This window comes from Pleurodeles waltl, chromosome 9 (assembly GCF_031143425.1).
Source record: "Pleurodeles waltl isolate 20211129_DDA chromosome 9, aPleWal1.hap1.20221129, whole genome shotgun sequence".
NCBI lineage: Eukaryota > Metazoa > Chordata > Amphibia > Caudata > Salamandridae > Pleurodeles > Pleurodeles waltl.
The window spans coordinates 71879234-71893770 of NC_090448.1; the positions used below are offsets into that span (position 1 = coordinate 71879234).

The 14537-nt window shown below is 44.4% G+C and overlaps 1 protein-coding gene across 2 annotated transcripts in view; it reads left to right on the plus strand.

The window, feature by feature from the left end:
* SRGAP3 (SLIT-ROBO Rho GTPase activating protein 3) overlaps positions 1-14537 on the plus strand; it is a 447418-nt gene that overhangs the window by 306726 nt on the left and 126155 nt on the right. For both annotated transcript variants that reach the window (XM_069206335.1, XM_069206334.1), the window contains exon 4: positions 8512-8574. In XM_069206335.1, coding sequence (XP_069062436.1) covers positions 8512-8574 — 63 coding nt within the window. The remainder of the gene's footprint in view (positions 1-8511; positions 8575-14537) is intronic.

Below are 14537 nucleotides of genomic sequence, written 5' to 3' on the forward strand. Positions count from 1 at the left end.
ACGATTCCCATAGGATATAATGGGATTGTAAAACAGGGGACGGGATATCCGTCACCTTTGTGGTGGAGTAACCCGATCCGTCAAACTCTAAATCAGGCCCTAAGTAATTTTGCTACTTGTAACATGGAAGGGTGGGTACACGTGGTCATGCGTGGTATTGAAGCTTACTTTCTGATGGATACTTAAAACTGCAGATTCCTCACACTGCGAATCTCACCAGGCGCCATATTGGCTCTGGAAAGTTTTGTAATTTCTCCTATGTGTCAGCAATTGGTGCCATTTTACTCTGCCCCCTCCAGGCATGTTTGGATGTGCTCCAACAGATTTTCTGGACTTGCCCAGGCATCACTGATGCATATGCCCTTCAATGGATCTATACTTTATGGAGAAAACGCTGAAGCAGATCTGGAACATTTAAAAAACAGTACAGCTAGGGCATGTTCCGTGGGACTGCTATCACCAGCCCACCAACTCTCTTTCTCTCTTTCATCTCCTAAGCAGGATTTTAAAAAAATGACATGAACTTGGAAAAATATACCATCTAGTATAAAAGACTGACACAATTCAAATTATGCTGAAAGTGGCACCGCTTGAAATACTGTTCAGCTGTCAATTCTTCTAGCAGATACACTATAAGAATACTCTTTTTATTTTAGAGCAATCATAATATTCCCCAATTTGATACTCACATTTATCAATGTCAAATTCGAAACAAAAAATGTTAAGTGGTTGATCCACATGAATGGTGGCAATGCATGTTCGTTCAATATGTCCTATTTATCACCAGTTCTGACAATGCTACACTATTATTATTATTCACAATTTAAGCTGGGTTCTTCCATATCTATAGGCCAAATGTACTATTTCCCTCTCAAGAGAATCTTATTCTTTGCACTGTAAACTTATTCTTAACTATAAACAAACCTCTGCATCAATTCTCTACTACACAAAATCTCTTTACCCCTTTTCAGCTAGACAACAATCATACCCATTCCCATCCAGGCAAAAACTCTGTACCCCTTTTATACTAGGTAGAAAGTCTTTATCCATTCTCAACTAAAGAAAAACTGTCTCATTCTCAAGTGGACAAAAACGCTGTACCCATTCTCAACTAGACAAAATCTGTCCTATTCTCGGCTTGACAAAAACGATGAACATTCTCTACTAAATACAATCTCTTTTCCCATTCTCAATTAGACAAAATAACTCTATACCCACTTCCAACTAGACCAAATTACTCTGTAGCTATTCTCAAACAGATCGAAAACTATGCTATGTATCCATTCATAACAAGATATAAAACTGTGTATCCCTTTCTAGCTTCCATTACCAAGCAGTTTAACTCCTTCTTTGACATGTAACACATCAATAGTCAGTCGTCTCTTGATGACCTTCCTGTTATACCTTATGTGATCTCTGTAAACAGTGACCTTACTAACCACATAGAGGAATCACATTGTCAAATATAGAAATGTTACCCCTGGTGGAGACAATATATTATCATCTATGCATTCAAATGTGAATCTTATTTCATGTTGCTCCAGGATCACCTGTATCCCATCTCTGGGGACCAAATCGTGGAGACCGACATCTGGGAACTTGCAATAGGTTTCAGAATGGCTCATTGATGAAGTATCTTTGCTACATGAATAAATTAACCTTGGTTGTTCTTCAGCTAGATTTTTGACTCGACATGTCAATGGATATCCCTGTTGACGGAATCAGATGCAGACTTAATTATTGGTTATCCCGAGGGGTTAGATTCCTGTTAATAGAAAATGAAAATTCCTGTACTAGTGAATGCTGCAGGACTTTGGGTAGAGGAACAGGCCTGTAATTTCATCCCTCTACCTCCGCGACCAGTGTTACACCCAAGAAAGATGAGGCTTCCCAGGGATGCCCTATTTCCTAGTTTCATGAAAAACTAGTGTGGTTTCATAGCTTGCCTCATTGCCCACAGTTGTGTTTGTACACACTTTTCATGATAACTGGAGCTATGGGGTTGTCCCTAAAGGTTTACCTGTAGGTCCCTGAAAATTGCCTCCTCTGCTGTTGCCATGGTACATCCTTGCCATACTGTACCACTGGCACAGTGGGTTTGCATGCCTTTGTCTAAATTGTGGCTCGAGGCTGCTGAAAATGCAGAAACAACACTCAGGAATATCTGTCTGGACACAGAATAGTGATTCTTAATGACCAACATGTTTTCAATGGTTAAATATACAAAATGGGGCCTTTTACCTCAAATGTAGGTGACAATCTAAGGTGCACAGCGTCTGTGTGGTCCAGCAAGTACAGGTCACAATTTGCATTGGGACTTGTGTGAAATTACTATTTATAAGACAGTCAACGTATATCAAGGAACTGCATAAGTTAAAGGTGAAGTTTTGGTTACTACAATAGTTCTAAAAGCCTTCCTCATAATCGTCCTAATTGGGGTTGCCTTTCTTTATGGGATCCGTATTTAAATTTCGCTAAGTGCCTCGATGTATTCATAAGCAGTCTCTGACAATATGAGTTTGAATAATTCATTCAAAAGAGAGGTCAAATCAATTCCAATATCTCCAAATTGTAATTTATTGAATTCAGATGTATTGCATTCAGTAATTTGCTTTTCCTTGTGTATCTCGTGTAGGTGCACTGCACATGTTGTACAGGTACAGGACTTCACGGTGCTAGTAGCTGTGTTCAAAAACATATAACTGCTCTTCTCGGAGCTTAATTTGCCAATTACAGAGTTTTTATTGTTTATCTTAAAGTGAACGATTTGATTGAGGGAGACAAATCAATCCAGATACTGAAGTGGCTGCCTATAGGATATACACAACACAAAAAGATGATGGACAGATTGCTGAACATTGTCAAACATTTACCCCCAGTCACAGATATGGATTTAATCTGTTGTTATTTTGCTTGCCACGCCATTCCAGTTTGGACTCAGCCATATGCAAATCAGCCTTGACCCTGCTCCACATGGGAACATTCCTGCTCAAACTGCCCGGCCTGGTCTTCCCTGGACTGGAAAACAAGCACCCTGGGATCGGTTTCAGCATATCACCACTCATCAGCCAGGCTAGTGTGAAACCGGTGGCATAGCAAGCACGGGACCCACATCTGGGCATAGCCTTCCCACTTAGGGTGAAAATGCAACACAAAAAGATGATGGACGGAATGCTGAACATTATCAAACCTTCACCCCCAGTCACAGATCTGGGTTTAATCCATTGTTATTTTGCTCACTACGCCATTCCAGTTTGGACCCAGCCATATGCCAGCCAGCCTTGACTCTGCTCCCCATGGGAACAGTCCAACCTGAACAGCCAGGCCAGGTCATCCCTGACCTGGGGCCGGTTACAAGGTATCTCCCCTCATCAGCCAGGCTGACTTGAAACTGGTGACATAGTGAGCACGGGACCCGTGTTTGGGCATACCCTTCCCACTTAAGGAGGATTATGCAATACAAAAAGATGATGGACGGAATGCTGAACATTGTCAAACATTCACCCCCAGTCACAGAACTGGGTTTAATCCATTGTTATTTTGCTCACCACGACATTCCAGTTTGGACCCAGCCATATGTAAATCAACGTTGACCTGGCTTCCCTTGGGAACAGTCCAGCCCAAACTGGCAGGCCAGGTCCTCCCTGTACCGGAAAACAAGCATCCTGGACCGTTTTTTGGGGTATCACCCCTCATCTGCCAGGCTGGCTTGAAACCGGTGGCGTAGCAAGCACGGGACCCACGTCTGGGCATACCCTTCCCACTTAGGGCAATAATGCAACACAAAAAGATGATAGAGTGAATGCTCCCCATGGGAACAGTCCAGCCCGATTAAACTGAACAACAAAGTATATATTCACTTTTGCTCTGTCTGGTGTTTCAGTGGACTAATGCATTCCCTTCAGGAATCTGTTTTTTACCTCATGGTCACATGTTAGAAACCCAGCAGACCTACTCAGCCATTCATGCTTCCGAGGTTGTAAAAATGAGTAATACGGTATTGAGTAAGAATAAATATCTACTATTGAGCACCAAGATTTCCCAAAGGGTGAACCTGTGCTTTACAAATACACTTTATGCTCTTCTATCGTTTATCTCAAGCAAAATCCAGATATTACCAGCTATTAAGTTGAGGGCCCTGGATGTGGCCAGAGCAAGGGTTAAATGCTTGGAATACCTGAATGAAAATCAGAGTAAGTGAGTAATAAAATGAGCTTACTAGAGTGAATTGATATGGATAAATATAAACAAGTGAATACATACAAAAGTGAAAGGAAAATAGAATGAATAGATAGATTTAAGGGAATAAGTGTTTTAGAATGAATGAGTGTCAGAGAGTAAAGGAATATTAGACAAACAATTGATTCCAAGTTAAGGCAGTCCCTATCTTGAAATAATGTGAGATTATTATGCTATAGTATTCATGAAATAGAAGATACATTTCCAGACTAAATATACGTTTGCATAGTTATGAGAGGTAGCAGCATCTTCATCGCCACAATGAACAATATTCTGAGTACATTAAATTAAAATGCATTGTTAATCAGTCCCCATTCTAGGAACTGTGTCAAGATGAAAAATATAAGTACCTTGTGTGAATATGAAGCAAAAAAACCACAAAAAAACTAAAATAAAAAAGAAGCACTTTATCCAATTTTGGAGACATCTTTAGTCTTGTTGCACCCATCGATTGTTGTGCGTACGGATAATTCCTGTATGACACTTGTACAAATAAAGCTCAAGCAAAACACGTCACCCACAACACTCCCTTAATGACATCAAAGAAGAACAGGAAAACTAAAGCAAAAAGTGCTGGTGGAGTGTTGCAGTGTATGGGGCATGCGGCAACACATCTAAGATCTAAGGCAGCAACTGTTTTGGCCAAATGATTTTGATTGACACTCACAAGTTTCTTTTCTGTAGCAGGAAACTTTGGGGACATGAACCAGATAACAGGTCTGTTTCAGATGCTTGTTTCATGTGACATGGGAGTGGATATTAGAGGTCACTGCTTATTCCTTGATTGGACCAGTCCATAATTTGTGAACTCAGTGGCGGCCGGCAGCTTTGGGAGGGGGGCGGGCGGGGCACACACACACACACACACACACAAACACACACACACAGACTCATTCTTTCACACACAGACATGCACGCACGCTCATCCATTAACAACACTCATTCCATTCAAACATGCACGCACACACCAAATATTCATTTTACAAGATCACACACATTCATTCTTTCACACACACACGCACGCACGCACATCCATTAACAACACTCATAACACTCAAACATGCACGTGCGCACAAAACATTCAATGTAAAACATAACACACATACATACACACACACACACACACTTACCTTTAGCCTCCGGGTCCCAGGAGGGTTGGGACTGCTGCCTTCCCTCATTGGCTGACCGCAGGTCAGTCAATGAGGGAAGGCAGCAGTCCCAGCCTCGTCACAGAGTGGGATGGGGTCAGTGAGACTGCTGACCCCACCCTACTCTGTGACGAAGTGTCAATTATTGACACTCGACCTGTGCGCTTCAGGGCTTAAACTGAAGCGCCCAGGGAGAGTGTCAGTGGGTGACGCTTTCCTCGTCACCCAGGGGAGGGCCTCGAGGCACCTTTGCTGGGCCGAGGAGGTCACGCCTATAGGAGCTGTGATCTCCTCAGCCCAGCAAAGTTCAGCTCAGGCAGCCAGGTGTGCAAATCGTGCATGGCTCACTCCTGGCTGCCTGACCTGAACATGAAGAGTGTCTGTCAGGCTGACCTTTGTTCAGCCTGAAAGACACTCTTCATGGGGTGGGGAGAGCGTGGCCCCTCCGCCCTAGAGGACGGGCCGCCACTGTGTGAACTAATAAGAACCGAGGTCTAAAGTTTTTCGCAGAATCTTGCTGCCGGCACTGCTGGGATTGCTTAATACCATGACTGCCTAATCCTCATTCCACTAGGGGTGGCCCTAAATCATGTAATTCAGTGTAGCATAATCACACAGAATTACCTGAGAATTCTGTGATATTACGCATAATTATGCTAGAAGAGTAATTCTGGGTTTAGCACTATTTCTGTGCACAAAAGTTCCTCTTCACCTCCAAAATAGGAGTGAAAATGCATTTTGTGCTAAACAAAATAGCTACAGTTCTAAATGCAACAGAATACGTATCTCAAAGGTGAGCAGCCGCTCGCTAAATGTGCTCTTGTGGAAGGATTTTTACCCTAACTTACTGCTGTCATTTAGTGCATTTTTTAGTGCAGATTCCCCTTTGTGTCTAAAATGGGTGTGAGAATGTATTTTTCACTGAGATATAGTGCAAAATGTACCCTTTGGGTAGGATTTTCCCCCAATTTACTCCCAACATATTGCTCTATTTATTTAGGGCAAAATGCACCCTCTCATCCAAAGTGGACACGAGGATGCATTTTGTGCTAAGAAATAGTGCTAAATGCAGTATCAAGTGGTTGCTTGTGCTTGCTGAGTTTGGATTTTTTTCCCCAAAAATTATTCATAATTAGGAGAGCAGCAGTAATTGCATAATTATCGGCAATCTTGGGTCAAAGAAAAAAAGCAAATTACCGAAATTACTCCAATCACTCTGGCATAAACACACCTCAGCCTCTGGAATCCTTCCCTTCTACAATTCCTGTTCCATTTCTCACTTTTTCAAGTTCATTTTCATCCTTGCTTTCTCCCTGTAGTCCTTAATTTCTTTTTCTCATTTTTGCCTTTTCTGCCTCCCTCTCTCTCCAGCAGTGAAAGTCTGATAATAAAAAGATCAGTCCTGGTGCCTAAAAATGAGTGCTGGTAGGTTGTACCATCAGCAACCTGCTCAAATTGAGCACTTGGCTGGACGTTTTGCAGAGCGATAAAATACTAGAGAAGTGGTTCCCAACATGTGGTCCAGGTACCCCTGGTGGTCCGCACGATGCCTCCTCAGAGGTTCTACAACTGCTTAGAAAATTAAATATTATTAATAGATTAACGTCCCCATTCAATAATGAATCAGTGTGGGTCCCCAGCTTCCTGTAATGGTAAAATGGAGGTCCACAGAAGTCAAAATCAATCAATCAATCAGGATTTTGTAATCTGCACTACTCACCTGTGAGGGTCTCAGGGTGCTGAGTAGGGGGGGAGAATGGGGGTAGGGTTGGGAACCACTGTTTTAAAGCAGATGAACGGTGGAAAGGGGATAAAATGCTCTGGCTGTGATTGAAACTTCCCAGTTATACATAGATCCCTAAGAAGGTACTGTATTGACATTTATACTCCCATCTGTCTACATATAGAAGTCAAGTGAATTAAGTAGAATGATTCATTGAATGTTCTTTATTTAACCCAGTCCCGGGATGAAGCATTTCTTTAATTTATGCTTTGTTTTTTTTGTTTCAAATAGCACCACAACCTAGGGATGTCCTCACAGCTGGAGTAAAATGAAAGAAATCCATCTGTTTACATTTATTTAAATACAAATACTTGTTTTTCTTTAGATTGTTTTCTTCACTTTGCTGTCCTTGTCTTCTAAACATCACGTTCCATTCCCGCTGCCTTCATACCTATCCACACACACTTTAAACAGCTCGAGGCATGGATGGATACAGTGCAGCGAGGCAGAGCGTGTGGGGCCCACAGACCCGCTTGAGACATTTAAAAAAAGAAAGACTTAAGCCCTCCTTATGAGTTTGGTCGTTTTAAGACCGCCACACTCGCGGTGGCGGTTGGACTGCTGCCATAGTGGCAGTCCAACCACCACATTATGAATGTGGCAGAGCTGCCACGGTCCGTCCGCCGGCACCGCCAGGTTGCAAACAGTCCACAGCCTGGCGGTCTCGTTGGTCGTAATCCACCAGGGCAGCACTGCAAGCAGAGCTGCCCTCCGGATTACGAGTCCCCTTTCCGCCAGCTTTTGCATGGCTGGCGGAAAGGGGGCATTGGGGGCCCCATGGTGTCTCTGCACTGCCCATGCAACTTGGCATGGGCCCCTATGGACAGCCCCGTTGTGCTTTTCACTGCCCAAATTCCAGGCAGTGAAAAGTGCGAAACGTGCTGTCGCACCCGATGCACTGCAACATTGCCCCCGGCTCGATTACAAGTCGGCATCAATGTTGTGATGAGTTTCCCACTGGGCTGGCGGGTGGGAACGCCGCCGGCCCAGCAGGAAACTCGTAATAGGGCACGCAGAGGGATGACCGCATAGGCGTCATCCCGATGCGGGATTTTGGCAGGCAGCCTCCGTTGCCTGCCAAAGTCGTAATGAGCCCCTGAGTGTTTTACAATTGTTATTGGGCACTCGGTGGACCAGCGGGCTCCCCTCAGAGGAGTAGAGTGCTGGTTGTCCTGATATCCTTACACCCGTAGAACTGGGCCTATTCCTACTCCAGTGCCCCACTGTTTGCCCAGCCATATCCTCTATATGTACCACTCACACAAACTTGTTTGTCCCTTGGCTGTCTACTCAATACAGAGCAATCACGCAGCCAGCTCATTTTCTTCTTTTCTTTTTCAGAGCAAAGAAATTGGGCTCCAGATGCACGAGGAGCTGCAGAAGGTCACCAATGAACTATACACGGTAAGTGCTGGACAGCTGTGGTGTGAGAAGGTATCAGTTCTGCAAAAGAAGCTCAGGTTCCAGCTCTCCAGCAGGCAATAGCCGGAGGGTGCCACCTAGTGGTGGAGCGAAATTACTACAGAAACCAGACATTTCAACGTTTCCCTTGTATGCAGGAGGCAGGCTAAATTCTGTTTCTGAAAATCCCTGCACCACTCCTGAGTCCAGTAATACTTTCATTAGCGAGTTAGCATGCTTAGTAAAGTATTAATCTATATATATGGCGCTAACAAGTGAAATGTCTAGGCAGTGTGTAGGTTTTGTTCATATAACAAAGTTTACTCGTAAGTTATGCTTCTCTGATTGTTGCTATTGTTAAACATCTAAACAGAAACTTTTTCACTGCAAAGTGCCTGCGCCCCCAGGCCCGACCCCGCCGCTGTGGTTTCAGGATTATAGTTCAGATTCTTTCTTTTCAGGAGTGAGTGGGGCAGAGAATACCCTTCTGGTTCAGGTGGCTGACAGAGAGAGGTGTGTCTGAGCTCCTGTTTTGACTCTTGTTAGCTAGTCCCATTGTGTTGCTCTTCATGTGTGATACCCGGCAGTGCAGCTATTACAAAGGCTGCGTCTGGCAGAAAGTGCTTTTTTCCTCTGCTTTAGGGCAGCAGAGACTAGGTTCTTTGTCACCTGCAGGCGTCGGCCGAAGCAGGGAAGTCCCCTGTAGTGAATGCGCGCTTGTTGAACGTGTACGGAAGACCCGTTTGATGTCTGGGAGGGAATGGATGTGCGTAAAAGGTCTGTTCAATGTCCATGTGCGCCTGGACATGTCATGCGTGTGACTGGATGGTAGAAAGGGCGCTGTACTGTCACCGACTGCCTGGACATGTAGAGAAGGCCTCTTCATTGTCCATCAGAGCCTGAATGTTCACAGAAGGCCTCTTTAATGTTCATGCGTGCCTCAACATGTAGACAAAGCGTATTTGATGTCCATATGTGCCTGAACATGTAGAGAAGGCAAGTTTGATGGGGAAACATCCTTTTTTACGACTTTTTTATTACGAAAGTTGTGGTTAACGAAAGCGTAACAACGCTTTTTTTAACCACGACTTCGTATTTTTGTGCCTTAACTACGTATGTTCTGAACAACGAACATGCGTGGTTAAGGTACAAAGAAGGGAGTTGGCGAAGGTAAGTGGTGGGTTTAGGTTTTGGGGTGGGGGGTCAGGGGGTTTTAGGTTTTGGGGTGGGGTTGGGGGGGTGGGGCGTTTTTGGTTTTGGGGTGGGGGTGGGGGGTCAGGGTTTTTTAGGTTTTGGGGTGGGGTTGGGGGGTGGGGTGTTTTTGGTTTTGGGGAGTGGGTGGGGGGTCAGGGGGTTTTAGGTTTTGGGGTGGGGCGTTTTTGGTTTTGGGGAGCGGGTGGGGGGTCAGGGGGTTTTAGGTTTTAGGGTGGGGTTGGGGGGTGGGGCGTTTTTGGTTTTGGGGAGTGGGTGGGGGGTCAGCGGGTTTTAGGTTTTGGGGTGGGGTTGGGGGGGTGGGATGAGGGATGTAGGGTGAATGGCGCCTATTGCTAATGATTTTATCAGGAATGCCTTTACAACGAAATATCGTTGTTAAGGCATTTGTGGTAAAATCATTAGTAGTAAGGACGAGGTCGGTGTTCCGACCTCGTTGTTAAGGTTAGTAGTTGTTTTTAATTCGGTGTTCCGTCATATAATCAGTTTGATGTCTGTGTGTGTCTGAACATGTATAGAATGTTTTTAATGGTAATGAGTGCCTGGCATGTTTAATGTGCATTGGTTATTGAACATATAGAGAAAGCGAGTGCAACATTTGTGAATGTCAGAACATGTGCAGAATGTTTTTTTAAAAATCAATGAGCACCTGAAGGTGTAGAGAAGGCATGGCTAATGTGCATGGCTGGTGTTATCATGTATGTGACTGGATGATAAAGGGGAACTGTAATGTCCACGACTGCCCGAACATGTAGAGAAGGCATGTTTAATCCCCATGCGTGCCTCAACATGCAGAGAAGGCATGGGTAATGTGCATGACTGTCTGACCATGTAGAGAAGGTTTGTTTAGTGTCCCCGAGTGCCCGAATGTGTAGAGAAGACGTGTTTAATGTCTAAAGTTCCCTGAAAATGCTGAGAATGTTTTTTGAATGTCCATGCGTGCCTGAACACGGGAAACAGGAATGTTTCATATCAGTGAGTGCCTTAACATGTAGAGAAGGCATGATTAGTGTCCACGAGTGCCTGCACTTGTAGAGAAAGTTGTTTAATGTCCACGAGGGCTTGAACACACAGAGAAGGCATGTTCAATGTCTCCGAATGCCTCGACTTGTACGGGCGTCCTCTTCAGTATCCATAAGTGCCCGAGGAAGCAGACAAGGATTGTTCAATGTCTGTGTTTGTTTGAGTTTGTAGAGAAGACTTGTTCAAGGTCCACGAGTGCTGAACATGTAGAGATGGCCTTCTCCCTGTTTGCGACTTTGTGAACATATAGAGGTTACTTAATCAATGTCTGCGAATCTCAGCACATGTAAAGAACGCCTGTTCAATGTCCGCGAGAGCCTGAAAATTAACAGAATCCCTATTCAGTGTCACTGAGTGCCTTAACATAGAGGCAGGGCATCTCCTTTATCTGTGGGTGTCTGAACATGCCACGGAGCATGTGTAAGTGATGTCCGTTTATGCTTGAACATGTGCTGTTTGTGCATGTTTAGACATGCAGGGCCAAATTCACAAACTTCATGTGTAGTGCATTTTGTAGGACTACAAAACGAACTACAAAATGTACGTTTACCTATACTTACGTGTGCAGAGTTCTGCGGCCACAACAAGAGTTTCCGCACATGTAAGAATAATATTTAGTCGTAAATGTGGAAGTGACACGGGGGAGTCAGCAGAAAATGAAGATGGGACTAGGGAGGAGTAGGAGTGGTTGAGTAAGCGTCAGGGAGAGGTTTAAGGAGGGACGTCACGACCCACATAAAAGTAAGCTAACAGCTTCGCTCTGGAGTTGGAGAAATGTAATTTCCACTTATTTAGTAAGTTTTGTGAGTTTGTGGGTACCGGAAGTAGTAAACTTGATCCCAAGTGTGAACTTACTCCAAAGTGTAAGTTACCTTTGTGAACCAGGCCTCCAATCTTCGCATGGACTTGAACATGCAGTGACCTGAGATGCTTGAATGGGCAGTGTCTGCACCCGCTTGAGATGCAGTGTGGCTACGCCTGCTTGAGCATGTAAAGATAGTGCTTGCCTCAAAATTCAGTGTTTCCAAATGATTGAACATGCAATGTCTGTGAAAGTTTGAAAATGTAATGTCCCTAAGTGCATGAACATGCAATGTCCACAGGGGCTTTGAATATACAAATTCTGCAAGTACTTCAACATGCCATATCCACATGTGCTTCAACATTCAGTATTCTAGAGGTCTAGAACATGCATTTAGAAACACTTTCATGAACATTCAGTGTCTGTGAGTGCTTAAACATGCAGTGTCCTTGAACATGCAACATCCAAGTGCTTGAATACAAATCAGAGATTACTGAAACATCCAGTGTCCACACCTGCTTGAATTGTAATATCTTTGCATGAACTTGTAATCTCCATCAGTGTTTGAGCATGCAGTGTCTGCCAGTGCTTGAATATACAATGCTTGTATATAGCTGAATACACCATACATGCATGTTCTTAAACATGAACTGTCCTTCAGAGCTAGAACATGGAATGTCTACCATTGCTTGAACAGGCAATGCCATTTCAGTGCTTGAGCAATGTTTGTGCCTGCTTAGAACTGCAAAGGAGTTGAGAAGGTGAAACCTTACTCAAACAGCAACCACAAGACGTTTCACAGTGGTGTCACAAGCAAACCCCAGTGCTCAACCCACTGGTAGCTTAGTACAGAACAGACAGGGTTAATTTAAAGGCAACGTGTAAAGTATTAATGCTGCAATTCAAACAGTAATAAAGTGAAAACACGCCACCATAAAAAACATACCAAATTAGAAAAATAGAGTCAATTTAAAAAAATAAATCAAGACCAAAACAACAAAAATCTAATCAGTAGCACTGGAGATAAGCAGTTTTAAAGATTTAAGTGAAAATAGCTCTAAAAAGCACAAAGCGCCAGTTGTGGTTATCTGGTGGTGCTGAATCGGGTCAAAGTCACAGGTTCAGGCAGACCACGATGGAGTGCGGACTGGCTATAAAGACCCAGTTAGGCCCATTGAGCAAGAGTGCCTTAAATCTTGGTTGCGAAGACATGCGGAGTCTCATCAAGGATATGTCGCACAGCAGAGGCGTTCTGAGGTCTGGGCCATTCCAGGCTGCTGCGGAGTGTGGGGCGATGTCCTTGCGTGGAAATGAATTGCACAGTAGCCTTTCCAATGGGCTGTATTTGGCGAGACAGTGTCCTTGTGTGGAGATGCGGTGGTCTGATGGGCGATGCAAATCCTTGCACCGGGGAAGTCTGCCCAGCAGTGGCGATGTGTCAGTTCTAAGGGTGATACTTCGATCAGCATAGGCAATATGCCAGTTCTGTGGGAGATGCACTGTGGAAGAGATGTATTGGTTCTGCTGGCACAAATGGGCTGGCATAGCACCTTCAGACCCCCTTCTAAGGGTCCGAGACTGAGGTTGAACCACTTGGAAAAGGAGAACTCACCGCAGGCAGTGTCCAGGTGCTGGGTCCAAGGTTGTTGGAAGCCTGTTATGTCCCTGAGGCTTCTGATCAGAAGACCAGCCAACTAGCCCTTGGAGTCACTCTGGACTCCTGGATTTAGAGCTGCAGATCAAGTCCTCACCTAGGCAAGAGGGCTGCAGGACAGCACAGCAGGGCTTGGCAATCCTTTCAGCAGCACAGCAGTCCTTCTTCCTGGCGGAGTCCACAGATGTGCTGAAGGTGAATGAAGTGTTGGGTCTAAGGATCCAATATTTATACCTGGTGCTCACTGTGAAATGGAGGAACCATCAAGAGGTTTCCATCACCCTGAGGTGTAAGGCATCCCCTTCCTCCCTGTCCAGGCCACAGCTTGTCACAAATGACATGCAACAAACCCTTTGTGAGAGTGCTCAGGCAGAGTGTTTGTGATATGCAGGTGTGGTAGGTGACAGCTCCTCCTCCTCGTTAATTCAGAGTGTCCCACCCTCCCAACACCTATCTTCCCTTTGTCTCGCTGTCTGGGAGCAACACATAAATACCAACTGTGAGCTACACCTTGTCATGTGACCCAGGATCAGGCTGCAGGCACCAAATGGTTAGGACAAGAAATTGCCAACTTTTTAAAAGTGTCATTATTGGAATTGTGATTAAAGATCCACTTTTACCATTTAGAGGGCCCTTCATTACAATTCTTTAGACACCAAAACCGAGCTGTCTCCCAGCTCCCAGTTGGAGATTACAGCTTATTAATTGTTATAAGATAATTCCAATGTTACCCTGCAGTAGTGAAACACTAATTTAGGAGTTTTTCAATACCAGAATATGTAAAACCTAAAAGCACACATGCCCTACTTTTTAAATACACTGCACCCTGCCATCTGAGGATGACATATATGTATTAAAAGGAAGGTTTGGGCTTGACAAAAGGTTTACTTTGCCCGGTCGAAATAGCAGTTTAAAACTACACCCACAGGCTGCAGTGGTAGGCCTGAGTCATGATAAAGGGCTACTTAAGTGGGTGGCACTATCAGTGCTGCAGACTCACTAGTATAATTTAAGTTATTGGCCCTGGGCACATGTAGTACCACTGTACACGACACTTAGAAGAAAATGAAATGGGCCAGTTGGGTGTAAGCCAATTTCACCATGCTTTAGGGGGAGAGCACAAGCACTTTAACACTGGTTAGCCGTGGTAAAACGAGCAGTGTCCTAAAGCCAACAAAAAAAAAGTCAGCAAAACTGGACGGTTGAAGGCAAAAAAGTTAGGGGAGAACCACTTCAAGGATGCCAGGTCTAACAGGATGGTATGTGTGCAATGTC